The following is a 12,553-nucleotide window of genomic DNA, read 5'->3' on the forward strand; positions in this document are numbered from 1 at the left end:
GGTCCCAGGCGAGATGAGGAAGGGTCTTTGAGGCAGAAACGCAGGGCTGGAGAGGTGTGGGGGTGAGGGCGTAAGGGAAGCCAGTCCCTGGAGCTGGAGCAGGGCCTGGAGGGGGAGAGGACAACGAGGCACTGCAAGGTGGGGTCTCAGAGACCCAGAAAGTCTGGTCATTCATTCAGCGCTCGCCCTGTGATTGCCGAGAAGCTGCTGAGGGCTGGGAGCGGAAGGTACTGGCGAGAGGAGCAAGACTGTGAAAGGGGCCGGGCTTGAGGTGGGCGGGGCTGTGGGGGCGGGTCCGTGAGGGGCGGGGCTTGAGAGGCGAGGCTTGTGCGTGGTGTGTGAGGGGGCCTCACCTGGCCCTTCTGCTCATCAAATACCCACTGGATTGTGAGGACTCTTCCGTGTGGGGAGCATGTCCCTTTCATCTTTGCGCACGCACACCCCCCATGCCCCGTACACAAAAGGTGCTCCATAAATGCGTGTCCGACTCTGTTTCCGAGAGTCAACACCCCTATCCCAGCAGCTGTGCGAGGGTTGGATTCATCCAAGGGAACAGAAAGGCAAGGCAGAGCTGGTCAGCCCCGCGGCCTTTACCTCACGAGGTTGGCGCAGGGCCCGGGCCACCGGCAGCTCTGGTACACGCGCTGGACCACTGTCTCTGAGCCGTTCTGCACCTGGCAGGACACCGTCCGTGTCACCGTGTGATGGCACCAGTGCCTGTGGGGAGAGCAACAGTCAGGTCAGTCCTGCCTGTTCCTGAGGTGCCGACTGTGGATCAAAAGGCCGTGCGGGCCGAGGAGGGGCCCCTCCACAAGCCTGAGGGATGGTGCTCCTGGGTAAGGGGCCCACTGAGACCCTGCGTACCGGTCTAAGGGGAAGGGAGAGTACCCACACCCCCTAGCCATCAAGCCCCAGCATCATTTCAGTCTTCAAACACTCCGTGCGAAATCATTGATAAAGGCTGTCCCCCTGCCAGGAAATCCCACTCTGGAGGGGAAGACGGTCGGCGAGATGAAGAGAACACACGGGAACACTGGGTCACAGGAACACCCACAGGATGAGCACAGGGAACTATGGGGACCCAGCAGGGCCCCCAACCCAGGTCCTAAGAAAGGCCAATCAGCTGAGAACTGAAAGGTCAGAGTCAGCAGACCCAAAGTGTGGGGGCAATGAGCGGGGACAGTTCACAGAGGAGAAAGCAGGGTGAGCAAGGGCACGTTGGCGAGACGGACTGCAGCTGCCAGGGACCAGCGTGCAACCAGGCGTGGCCTGAGGCTGGAGGAAGGGGAGTAGCCAGGAGAAAGGAAGAGGCGGGGAACCTGCCAGAGGTGGGTCTTATGACATTGGTGGGGAGCCACTGAAGGACTGGGGGGTGGGCGCGGTGGGGAATGACTCAGATGGGTCTGATTTTAGAAAAGCCCCTCTGGTGCAGTGTGTAAGCGCTGAGGAGGCCTGAGCTGGGGCCTGCAGCGGGGAAGAGGGGACATGTGCAAACAATATGGTGATTGGATCAAGATGGCAGACACCTCCCCCTCCCATCTCCAGATCCTAGATATTGAAAATCTAAAAATAAGTCCCCACTGTGACATCGGCAAGATGGTGGGAGAGGAGGTCCCTTACTCAATACCCTTCAGTAACAATAATTTGGCAGCCATTCTCGAACAAAAATGCCTTTGTGGGAGCTTTGGGATTTTTGTAAACTATTTATCTGATAAGGATTGATATCCAAAATATATAAGGAACTCATAAAACTCAATAGCAAAAAAATAGTAATAATAATCCAATAAAAATGGCCAAAAAATCTGAATAGACATTTTTCCAAAGAATACATATAGATGGCCAACAGGTATATGAAAAGGTGCTCAACATCACTAATCATCAGGGAAATGCAAATCAAAATAAGATATCACCTCACACTTGTTAGGATGGCTATTATCAAAAAGACATGAGACAACAAGAGTGGTTGAAGGTGTGGAGGAAAGGGAACCCTGGTACAGTGTTGGTAGGAATGTAAATTGGTGCAGTCATTATGGTAGGTTCCTCAAAACATTAAGAATAGAACTACCATATGATCCAGGAATCTCAATTCTGGGTATCTATCCAAAGGACACAAAATCAGTATCCCAAAGAGATATCTGCACCTCCACGTTCAATGCAGCACTATTCACAACAGCCAGGATGGAAACAACCTAAGTGTCCATCTACAGATAAATGGATAAAGAAAATGTAATGTATATGTACAATGGAATACAATTATTCAACCATAAAAAAGAAGGTAACCCTACCATTTGTGACAACATGGATGAACCTAGAGGACATTATGCTCAGTGAGTAAGTCAGACAGAGAAAGACAAATCTGTATGATCTCACTTATAAGTGGAGTCTGAAAATGTCAAACTCATAGAACCAGAGAGTAGAATAGTGGTTGCCAGGGGAGGGGGAATGGGAGAGATGGGGAGATGCTGGTCAAAGGATACAAACTTCCAGTTATAAGATTAATAAGTTCTGGGCATCTAATGTACAGATTAGATCTGCACATAGTGATTATAGTTCAATACACCATATTGTATACTTGAAATTTGCTAAGAGAATAGATCTTAAGTGTTCCTACCACACACATAAAAAAGGTAGCTATGTGAGATGACAGATGTGTTAATAATCCATGGTAATCATTTCACGATGTATATGCAATTAAATCATCATGTTTTAAACCAAAAAAATCAAGTTGTACAACTTGAATAAACACTTTTTAAATTTGTCAATCGGAGCTCAATAAAGCAGAAAATACAAATAAAGTAAAAATAAGTCCCTAACAGCATTGGAAAACAAAACAAAAACAAAAAGCAGTGGGCCAGAATCCTGCTGCCCACTGCAGGATTGAGGAATCCTTGAGAGACTGAAAAGCACATGGGAATAAATTGAAGGAGGAAGCACAGTCCAAAACACACAGGGAAGATTGGGGCTCAAGGTGGGTGCAACAGGAGCAGCAGAGGTGACTGTCAAAGGACCATGGTAGAAGGAGCCAGACAGGTAGGACAAGGATCCCTATCCCTGCTGGTGTCAAGAATCAGGCATTGCACTCACTTGTTTTGTGGCAGGTGTGGTCAGAATGGGTGCCGCAAAGGCTGATGACCTCCAGAAGAAACAGGGACCCTCTCAAGGTCAGACAACTGAATTCTTTTTTTTTTTTTTTTTTTTTTAAATTTTTATTTATTTATTTATTTATGGCTGTGTTGGCTCTTCATTTCTGTGTGAGGGCTTTCTCTAGTTGCGGCAAGCGGGGGGCCATTCTTCATCCCGGTGCGCCGACCTCTCACTATCGCGGCCTCTCGTTGCAGAGCACAGGCTCCAGACGCGCAGGCTCAGTAATTGTGGCTCACGGGGCTAGTTGCTCCGCGGCATGTGGGATCCTCCCAGACCAGGGCTCGAACCTGTGTCCCCTGCATTGGCAGGCAGATTCTCAACCACTGTGCCACCAGGGAAGCCCAGACAACTGAATTCTTGCCCATTCTTTATCCTATACCACCAACCCTCCAAGAGGCAAAGCAGCAGTGAACAGAGAAACAGAGACAAGCTAATGGAAAACCCCAAATGCCAAGAATTTCAAATTATTTAAGAAAAAAGGCCAATACCCTGAAAGAAAGGCACTGACTCAACAGATAATAAATCACACTTCAAGAAAAAACAATTAATGAAGCAAATAATGGAGACAGTTTTTTCAAGCACAATTAAAGTCCTTAAAGAGATAGAATACTCATAAGAAATATCATGAAATCAAAAAATTAGATATGTTAGAAATGAAATGTATGACTGTGAAAATAAAAAGGCTCGACAGATGGGCTGAAAACACAGAACAGACAAAGCTAAGGAATGAGCTGATGAGCTGGAAATCTGAGCCGTGAACTTTCCAAGGATATACTGCAAAGGGACATAGAGATGGAAAATGTGTGAGAAAAGGTGAGGTACCTGGAGGACAGACCAAATTCCAGCATACATCTATTAGTAGCCCTGGAAGGGGAGATCAGAGAGAGCACAGGGGAGTATAGACTTAAAGCGATAATAAAGAATATTTCCCAGAGCTGAAGAAAGACATGAATTCTTTTGTGTGTGTGTGTGAATAATGTTTATTTTTTAATTGAGATATAGTTGATTTACAATGTTTCAGGTATATAGCAAAGTGATTCAGTTATATATACATATTCTTTTTCAGATTCTTTTCCATTATAGGTTATTACAAGATACTGAGTATAGTTCCCTGTGCTATACAGTAGGTCCTTGTTGTTTATCTATTTTATATATTATAGTGTGTATCTATTAATCCCAGATTCCTAATTTATCCCTCCCCCCACCTTTCCCCTTTGGCAACCATAAGTTTGTTTTCTATGTCTGTCAGTCTATTTCTGTTTTGTAAATAAGTTCATTTGTATCATGTTTTCAGATTCCACACATAAGTGATATCCTATGATATTTGTAAAAGACATGAATTCTTAATTCAAAAGGGCCCACTGAGTGCTAAGCAAGATGAACAAAGACAGACATATTGCGGTGAAATTTCAGAACACTCAGAATGAAGAGAAAATACTAAACACTGAAGAAAGAAAAGAAAAAACAAATCACCTACAATAAACTGAAATTAGATTTCTTATGAGCAATGTCAGAGTCGAGGATATAGTGACACACCTGCTTCAAAGTTTTGAGGGGAAATATTTAGAACCCAGAATTCTATACCTGAACAAACTCTTCTTCAAAGGTGAAGGCAAAATAAAGACATTTTCAGATGCACAAGAACTCAGAAAGTTTACCAGTCACCTTTTCTGAAAGAATTACGAGAGGATGTATTCCAACAAACTAACGGACATAGGAGAGCATAGGAGGAATATATTATATATGAGGAGCAGTTACAAACAAAGAAACAATAATAAGATTTAAAAACAGCCTAGATCTAAAATCCAAGGGGATCTAAATATGGACAATGGCAAAGAGGGGACAGAAGGAACTAATATTTGCTGAGATTTTTGTGTTGTGTAAGGAAAGGATATAGAAACTGTGCAACTTTAGGTGCAGTAGATAAATATACAATTAAATTAAAAAAATTTTTTTAATTTTAAGGTAAATACTAGAAAGTGTAGGAAGAGGACATAAAACTGGCAAACCATGAAAGAAAGAAGTAAAACAAAGATTTGATTAACCCAACAGAATGCTAGAAAAGCAAGAAAGTAGTAACAGAAAACACAGTAATTAGAAGACAATGAAATTAGAAAGGAGAAGAAAGGAATTAACAAAGATGGAAGCAGAAATTAATGAGATAGGGCGTCCCTGGCGGTGCAGTGGTTAAGAATCCACCCCCCAACGCAGGGGACACGGGTTTGCTCCCTGGTCAGGGAAGATCCCACATGCCATGGAGCAACTAAGCCCGTGCACCACAACTACTGAGCCTGTGCTCTACAGCCCTCAAGCCACAACTACTGAGCCCACGTGCTGCAACTACTGAAGCCCACGCACCTAGAGCCCGTGCTCCGCAAGAAGACAAGCCACCACAATGAGAAGCCCACGCACTGCAACCAAGAGTAGCCCCTGCTCGCCACAACTAGAGAAAGCCCGCGTGCAGCAACGAAGACCCAATGCAGCCAAAAATAAATCAAATTTTTTAAAAAAGAAATTAATGAAATAGATTACTTTCAAAAGTGAATCAACAAAATCAAACACAGGTCTAAAAAAAATCAAATAGACAAAACCTAGACAATTTTTAATGAGAAACAAACAAAAGACATAAGAAGACATTAAGAACAAGAAAAAAATCCCCATAGAGATTAGAAATTGTAAGTAAATATTATGTCTGATCTTACATCAACATTTTTCAAAATCTTGACAATTTTCTAGGAGAATATATTGGCACAGTCAAAAATACCATGAAAGAACATGAAAAAGTAATCAAAAGTTGATCCCTCTCCCCAAAGGCATCAGGAGACCTGGTTCTGCCACCAGTCTGCTGTGTGACTTGAGCAAAGTGATGTTCCCTCTCTGAGCCTCAGTTAAATAAAAAAAATTCTACCTCTCAAGGTTATTGTGAGGACTAAACGAGCAGATCCATGTGGCACTACCTACCCCCAGGTGTCATGACTGATTAGCTGGCTACCGAAACCCCGCAACGTTCATACAAGGGTAAGGACTGTCCTTCCTATTTTGCAGATGGGAAAAGGAGTACTGAGAGATGAAACCTCACTGCCCATGGCTCAAATCAGAGGCCGAGCTGGGAAGGGAATCCAACCTTCCTGCCCAGGCGGCCAGTAGGGTCCCACCTGTACAATGCAAACCACTGCCTCTGCTGGGCCTGGACCCCTCCTCCATCTCTACCAGGGAGCATCAGTACCACCTCGGGCATTCAGCATGAGTCTCTTCGGGATGAACTGCTGTCCAATCCAAGGACAATGCTCCACCCTGAGATCTGCCCCTGGCGATCTGGAACAGACAGAGTCCAGCCACCTCTGGGTCAGAGCTTTCTATAGGGAAATGAGCTATGAACTGGAAAACATTTTCAAATGCCTTGATTCATCATCTCCAGACATTTGATCTTTTAATGGGCTGTAAATGGTTTCCCAAAATTAAAACCTGGCCAAAAACAACGAAGAAGGCAGGCAGAGACAAGCAAAGAGGGCTCCGGGCCTTTTCAGATGGAATCTAAACCCCATTCATCTCCAGGCACCCGCAGCTCCAGGAAATCTCGGTGTCAGGCACTCTGCTCCCATATGGGGTCCCCCTTAGGATCCCCGTCTCCTGAGTCTCCTGTTTTGTGGGTGGCATCACACCACCGCCCACCCCCACCCCCACCCCTGACCATGGTGATGGGTGAACACACAGCACAGTGATGGGTGAACAAGGCTGTAAGGGCTACAAGATGACTCCGCCCAGAGACAGGCTTGGCAGAAGTACGCCCCTTCTGTGACCCTACTGGAAGGACTGGGCCAGGGGCAGAGATGTGGGGGGTGGCAGGGCTGGTCTTCAAACTGCCTAAGAAGTAAGGGTGGCCTCAGCAGCCTTCATCGGGATGGGGCAGGACTGGCTTTATTTGGGGGCATCATCTCAGCGACCTCCCTTCATCATCTCCCCCCCACCCTCCTCAGCTGAGCTCTCGTGGAGGGTCCAGGATGGGAAACTCACTCCCAGCCTTGGGGACGGATCTGCTCCCCTCCAGGTCCGTCTTATGAGGGGAGGCCCTGCTCCCTGATGGGGAAGAGAAGCTGACTTGGCCCTGTTCCACCAGGCCTGGGGGCTGCTCCTACAGCAGCTTTTGCCACGCTACGTGTCTGGCTCTGTGGCTTGGCCAAGCCGTGAAATCCTTAATTTAGAGTCCTTTGGGAAAACAAGTGCTAAGTGCTTTCAGGAAATCATGTCATGATGGAATGGAGGGGTCTTCAGGACACCGCCAGACCATGCCCACCTCTGAACATAACTAACCAACCCATCTATTTCACCCGGAGGATGCCACGACATCAGCCCTTCTCCCCTTAACCCTGGGACCCCCTCCCACACCGGCCCATGAGCCCCAGTTCTATCTGAGCTTTGCTTTGGGACCTGATCTCACCTTCCCCTCCACCCCCAGGACCCTGAGCCTGAACCAAGCCCGAGGGCTTTGACAGTGATCTCCCTCCCCAAGAGGACCACCCAGTCTGCCCCCAAGTCACTGTCCCATGCTCTGCTCCACCCCAGTGTGGCATCACCTCAATGCTTCCTCTTGAACCCCAACATATGTGCCCCACTTGCATGGACACACATCCTCATAGCCCATGGAACACCTCAGGACACACCATTTCAACCCATCCACTACGGAGACCATTGCCACCCAACCCCTTCTCGCTCCATCTTAGTGACCAGCACCAGTAAGTTCCCGGTCCCCTGACCCAGAACCCCCAGGGGCAAATCGCCACAGAACCCACATTTTCCCTCCCTTACTCTCCACAGCTGATCAGCCCCCACGTCAGGCAAGCCCTGCCTGCATCCCAGCCCTGGTCCTACAGTCCTGATTCCCACAGCCAGGCCCTTGCTGGTCGGCCAGCATCCGCCCTGTTTCCCTGCAATCTCCTCGAGGTGCCACCAGAGGGCGCTCCCTAAACCACAAATCTGGCCCTGTCACCCGGCCTCTGGAAACCCTTTCCTAGCTCCCCATCCTCCACGGTTCCCACCCACCTCCCCGATGTCACCTCCCACCACGCTCCATCTTGCCATTTACGCTGTCACTTGGTCCTCCCTGGCATGCCATCCCACCTTCTTTCACGCAGCCAACTCTTACCCTACCCATCTCCATTCAGGCTCTGTCCCCTCCTGGAAGCCCTCCCTGACCTCCTGCTCCACAGGGCCCCCTGCAGGCCTCTATCTTAACCCTCATCACACCTGAAGACCACAGGCTCCGGAGGACAGCAGGTTCAGGGCAGGCCCCATAAAGGTGCACTCATCTGACCCCAAGCCCCGCATCCCAGAGGGACCTTTTCCCATCCACATTCACTCACTCTCTTACCAAAAATTGCTTCTCGGGCTCAGCACCGTGGGGTTTGCTCCTGTGGCCGCAGCCACCCACCTCAAGGTTGGGAGTGTCCTGTGTCAGGCCCCTCTCCACCTGGCCCTCACTGTTCTATTACCTGACCACACCTGCCTGACCCCTACAGAGGCCAATTCCAGGGGTGTTGCCTGCCAGCTTGGCTCAAGAAACTCTGTGAGAAATGAAGTTTGCAACCTAAAGGCCATGGCCAAGTGGATAGGCAATTCGGATGACGCTGAGGCCACACCCATGACAAAGAGCCCCCAGGGCCTGGGCTGGTTCTCTGAGAGATGCAGGCAGAGGAGCCAGCTCCCAGCCCCTTCCAGGGACAGGAAGAACAACTCTGGTGCAAACAGAATCGGCCTGCCAGGATCCTTACCATACAGAGACCCTCTTCTGTGGGCAGAGTCAGGCCCAGTACCCCAAGACCTGTTTTATGGTTGGCAAAGCAGTTTCACATACTGTTATAGGCTGAATTGTGTCTCCCTCACACACAAATTCATACATTGAAGCCCTAACCCCAATTACCTCAAAATCTGACTCTATTTGGAGATAGGGTCTTTAAAGAGATAATTACATTAAAGTGAGGGCCTTAGGGTGGGTTCTAACCCAATAGGACTGGTGTCATAAGAAGAGGAAGTTTGGGGGCTTCCCTGGTGGCGCAGTGGTTGAGAGTCCGCCTGCCGATGCAGGGGACGCGGGTTCGTGCCCCGGTCCGGGAGGATCCCACATGCCGCGGAGCGGCTGGGCCCGTGAGGGATGGCCGCTGAGCCTGCGCGTCCGGAGCCTGTGCTCCGCAACAGGAGAGACCACAACGGTGAGAGGCCCGCGTACCGCAAAGAAAAAAAAAATAGAAGCAGGAAGTTTGGATTCGAATGTGAACACAGGGAGAAGGTGGCCATCCGAGAGGCCTCAGGAGAAAGCACCCTTGTCAGCACCTTGATCTTGGACTTCCAGCCTCCAGAACTTTAAGGAAATTAACTTCTGTTGTTTCAGCTGACCCCTGTGTGGTACTTTGTTATGGCTGCCCTAGTCAACTCACACACATACGTGACCTTGTTTAATCTTCTCAACAAGTCTCAGGTAGGAATTCTACAAAGAAGGAGCCCCAGACTGCAGGGGAGACTCGAGGTCACACAGTGATAAGTGATCAGTTTAGGTTCTTTCCTTTTTGTTTTTAACTGAGGTATAAATGACCTACAACACTATGTTAGTTCCAGGTGTACAACACAGTGGTTCACTATTTCTATACATCACAAATGATCACCACGATAAGTCTAGTCACCATCCGTCACCATACAAAGTTTTTACGATATCATTGACTATATTCCCCATACTGTACATTTTATCCCTGAGATTCGTTTATCTTGTAGCTGGAAGTTTATACCTTTTATCTTAGATCTTGAAGATCAGCCTTCTAATTCCAAACCCCAGGCTGTATCCACCTTGCCAGTGAGGACAGCAGAGAGTTAGACAGCAAATACAGCATCCCCTGGCAGGCCCTTATGAGCCATGTCCCTCAGGGGACCACCTCACATGCAAAACAGCAAGCAGAGGGGACGGCCCCCACCTCATGCGTGAAACCATTGGGACAACTGCTGAGGGCAGTTCAGGCCACAGCAGGACTCACAGGGTGGGCTCCAAGCCGGTCCTGTCCCCTACCCCCTCTTCCCTGCGGCTACCTAAATCAGACCTCCATTCAGCCTCACGTAATCCTGGGTGGTCAGAACTGCTGTTATGCCGGTTTTCCAGGTAAGGAAACCGAGGCACATCCAAGGCCACCCAACAAGTCAACAGACAACCCAGATTCGTGCCCAGCCCTTAGCCACCTGACTACCCTGCCGAATTGGCTTAGAGCTCACCCTGAGTGCGTGGGTCTTGGCATGCGGTGGTCTGTCCATCTGGGGCCGTGCTGCCAGGAGAGGGCCGTGCCCCAGACCATGACGAAGGCAGCGGGGCTGCTGAGAGAAACCGCGGAAGCCCAGGAGCTAGCAGATGCAGGGCCTGGGTCTTGGGAGGGGGTCAGGATCCAAGCTAGATCTCCCCAGCCCAGAGCAAGGAGCCAAGCCTAACAAGATGAAACATGACCGGGCAAATGTGGAGTCCTGCACTGCAGCCCCAAAACCCAGCGGACAGGCCCCAGATGGGGCGCAGTGGTTTTCGCCAACAATAAGTTCACTGTGAGTCAGAGGTGTGAGTCAGAGGTGTGTGCAGCGTCCAGAGAGCAAAGGCAATCTCAGGCCGTCTTAAGAGCAGGATAACGTCGAGAACATCCCCACTCCCCTCCGCACTGGCCCACATATGGTGGACCCTGGGCTGTGCCACCCAGATCCCCCTCAGTGAAGGGTCTTTAGACCTCAGCTGCTCAGAACCACCTTGCCCAAGGGCCGGCTCTTCCTGGGGCCCCGTCCAGTGTCTGGTCCCTGCACAAGATGAAAGGCTCAGTCATATGGACCTCAGGACAACTCAAACGGCCATTGTAGGTGCAGGGCCCCCGGGAGGTCAATGGTAGTTGTCACTGGGTCCACATCAAAGCTCAACTTCTCCTTCTAAGTCCTGCTTCTGCCCCTCCCTTCCAGGGGCGTCAATCTTAAGAGGCGCCCCCAGTACACGTCCTCCCTCTTGGACCGCATCTCAGAATCTGCTTCCTGGAGACTCCACCTGGTGTCTGCCGTGAGCCCCAACGGGAAAAGAAACAAACTGAGAGCCAGTGAGTGCGCTGGGAGGAGAGAGCTGCAGCTGCCGTCCTCTGAGCAGGAGACACCAGGGGTGGGAGGAGGGGAAGGTTGGCCTGCAGAGCAGTGAGTGTCCGTGGGAGGAGGGCAGGTCAGAAGCCCAAGCTCTGGTGGCGCGGAGGGGAAGGCCCCACGCCCCTCGGGTCCACATCTGCCCTCTCCAGCAGCGGAGGCCTGTCGACGATGGAGCGTTCAGATATACTGAGCAGAAATAAGCTGAGGGCCATGGTGGCGGGAGGCAGCTCTGGGAGGCCAGCTCTCCCCCCCGCCAAGATAAGTGCAGGGGAGCTAGACAACACCTGCTCGTGGGGCCGCAGAGGGCCCGGAGTCGGGTCAGAACACGACACCCACCAGAGGCAGACTTCCACTCAGGCTGGGAAGGTACCTGCTTCCGGAGGGTGGGCCACGGGTGCAATGAGCTGCCCGCACGTTTGTAGTGGGCGCCCCATCCTGGGAGCGGAACGGTGAGCAGAGGCAGGACACCCACTTGGCGGATGGAGGGTGAAGATACACAATTGACCCTCAAAGAGCATGGAGACTCACCCTATTGGAAAAGAGGAGGTAAGGCGTGGAAGATTTCTGGGTTTTTTTGGCTGCGCTGCGTGGCTTGTGGGATCTTAGTTCCCCGACTAGGGATCGAACCCAGACCGCTGGAAGACTCGGACGATTTTTAAATGAGAGGAGAACCCAGTCAGTAGGGTTCCAGGAGGACCCTCTGGTGGCAGCGGGGAGGGCAGAGACTGAGCCCATTTGGGATAAACGGGCACAGAGCATGAAGGGACCAGCCGAGGCCCGGCGGAAGCCCCCTGAAATGGGCTTTACCACCTGGATTCAAACAGGGCCAACCCATGGACCACTAAGCGCTGTCTCCCAACAAAGTAAGTGTCTCTACAGCTGACGTTGCTCTCCATCTCTCACCTCTCATCCACCTAAACCACTGTCCCGAGTTAGGGTTTTGTTTATGTAAGGATAGCTGAATGTACGTTACACAAAGGCCTGATGGGTTTTCAGGGCACAAAAACCAGTAGGAGTGTTTGGATAAGCAGGTCAATTTGCCTGCATCTCCTCACAGGCGTTTTTACTGGAACGGTCCGTTTCAAGGCAACACTGGGGAGGAATTTCAGTACATTTAAGGTCACTGACTCTTAGAGGTAAAGGATGTTGATCCGAAAGCCCCGCGGCAACCGACCAAACGTTTCTGTAAAAAAGGAGGGCGATGGCACAGACTCCAGGGTCCCGCACGCACGGAGGCTTGGAGGGAGAATGCAGATTTGCGGCGGGGGGG

General features: G+C 50.2%; 1 protein-coding gene and 1 pseudogene across 1 annotated transcript in view; one reads left to right on the plus strand and one right to left on the minus strand.

Annotated features, from left to right (window-relative positions):
• The window catches only part of COL26A1 (collagen type XXVI alpha 1 chain), a 178,446-nt gene that overhangs the window by 131,424 nt on the left and 34,469 nt on the right, over positions 1-12,553 (minus strand). Inside the window, exons 2-3 of the mRNA XM_007468820.1 lie at positions 6,807-6,830; positions 595-717 (exon numbers count right to left, since the gene is read on the minus strand). Coding sequence (XP_007468882.1) covers positions 595-717; positions 6,807-6,830 — 147 coding nt within the window. The remainder of the gene's footprint in view (positions 1-594; positions 718-6,806; positions 6,831-12,553) is intronic.
• LOC103082465 (histone H3.3 pseudogene) overlaps positions 11,452-12,553 on the plus strand; it is a 19,746-nt pseudogene continuing 18,644 nt past the window's right edge.

Source organism: Lipotes vexillifer, unplaced genomic scaffold (assembly GCF_000442215.2).
Source record: "Lipotes vexillifer unplaced genomic scaffold, Lipotes_vexillifer_v1.1 scaffold12, whole genome shotgun sequence".
NCBI classification, from domain to species: Eukaryota; Metazoa; Chordata; class Mammalia; order Artiodactyla; family Lipotidae; genus Lipotes; species Lipotes vexillifer.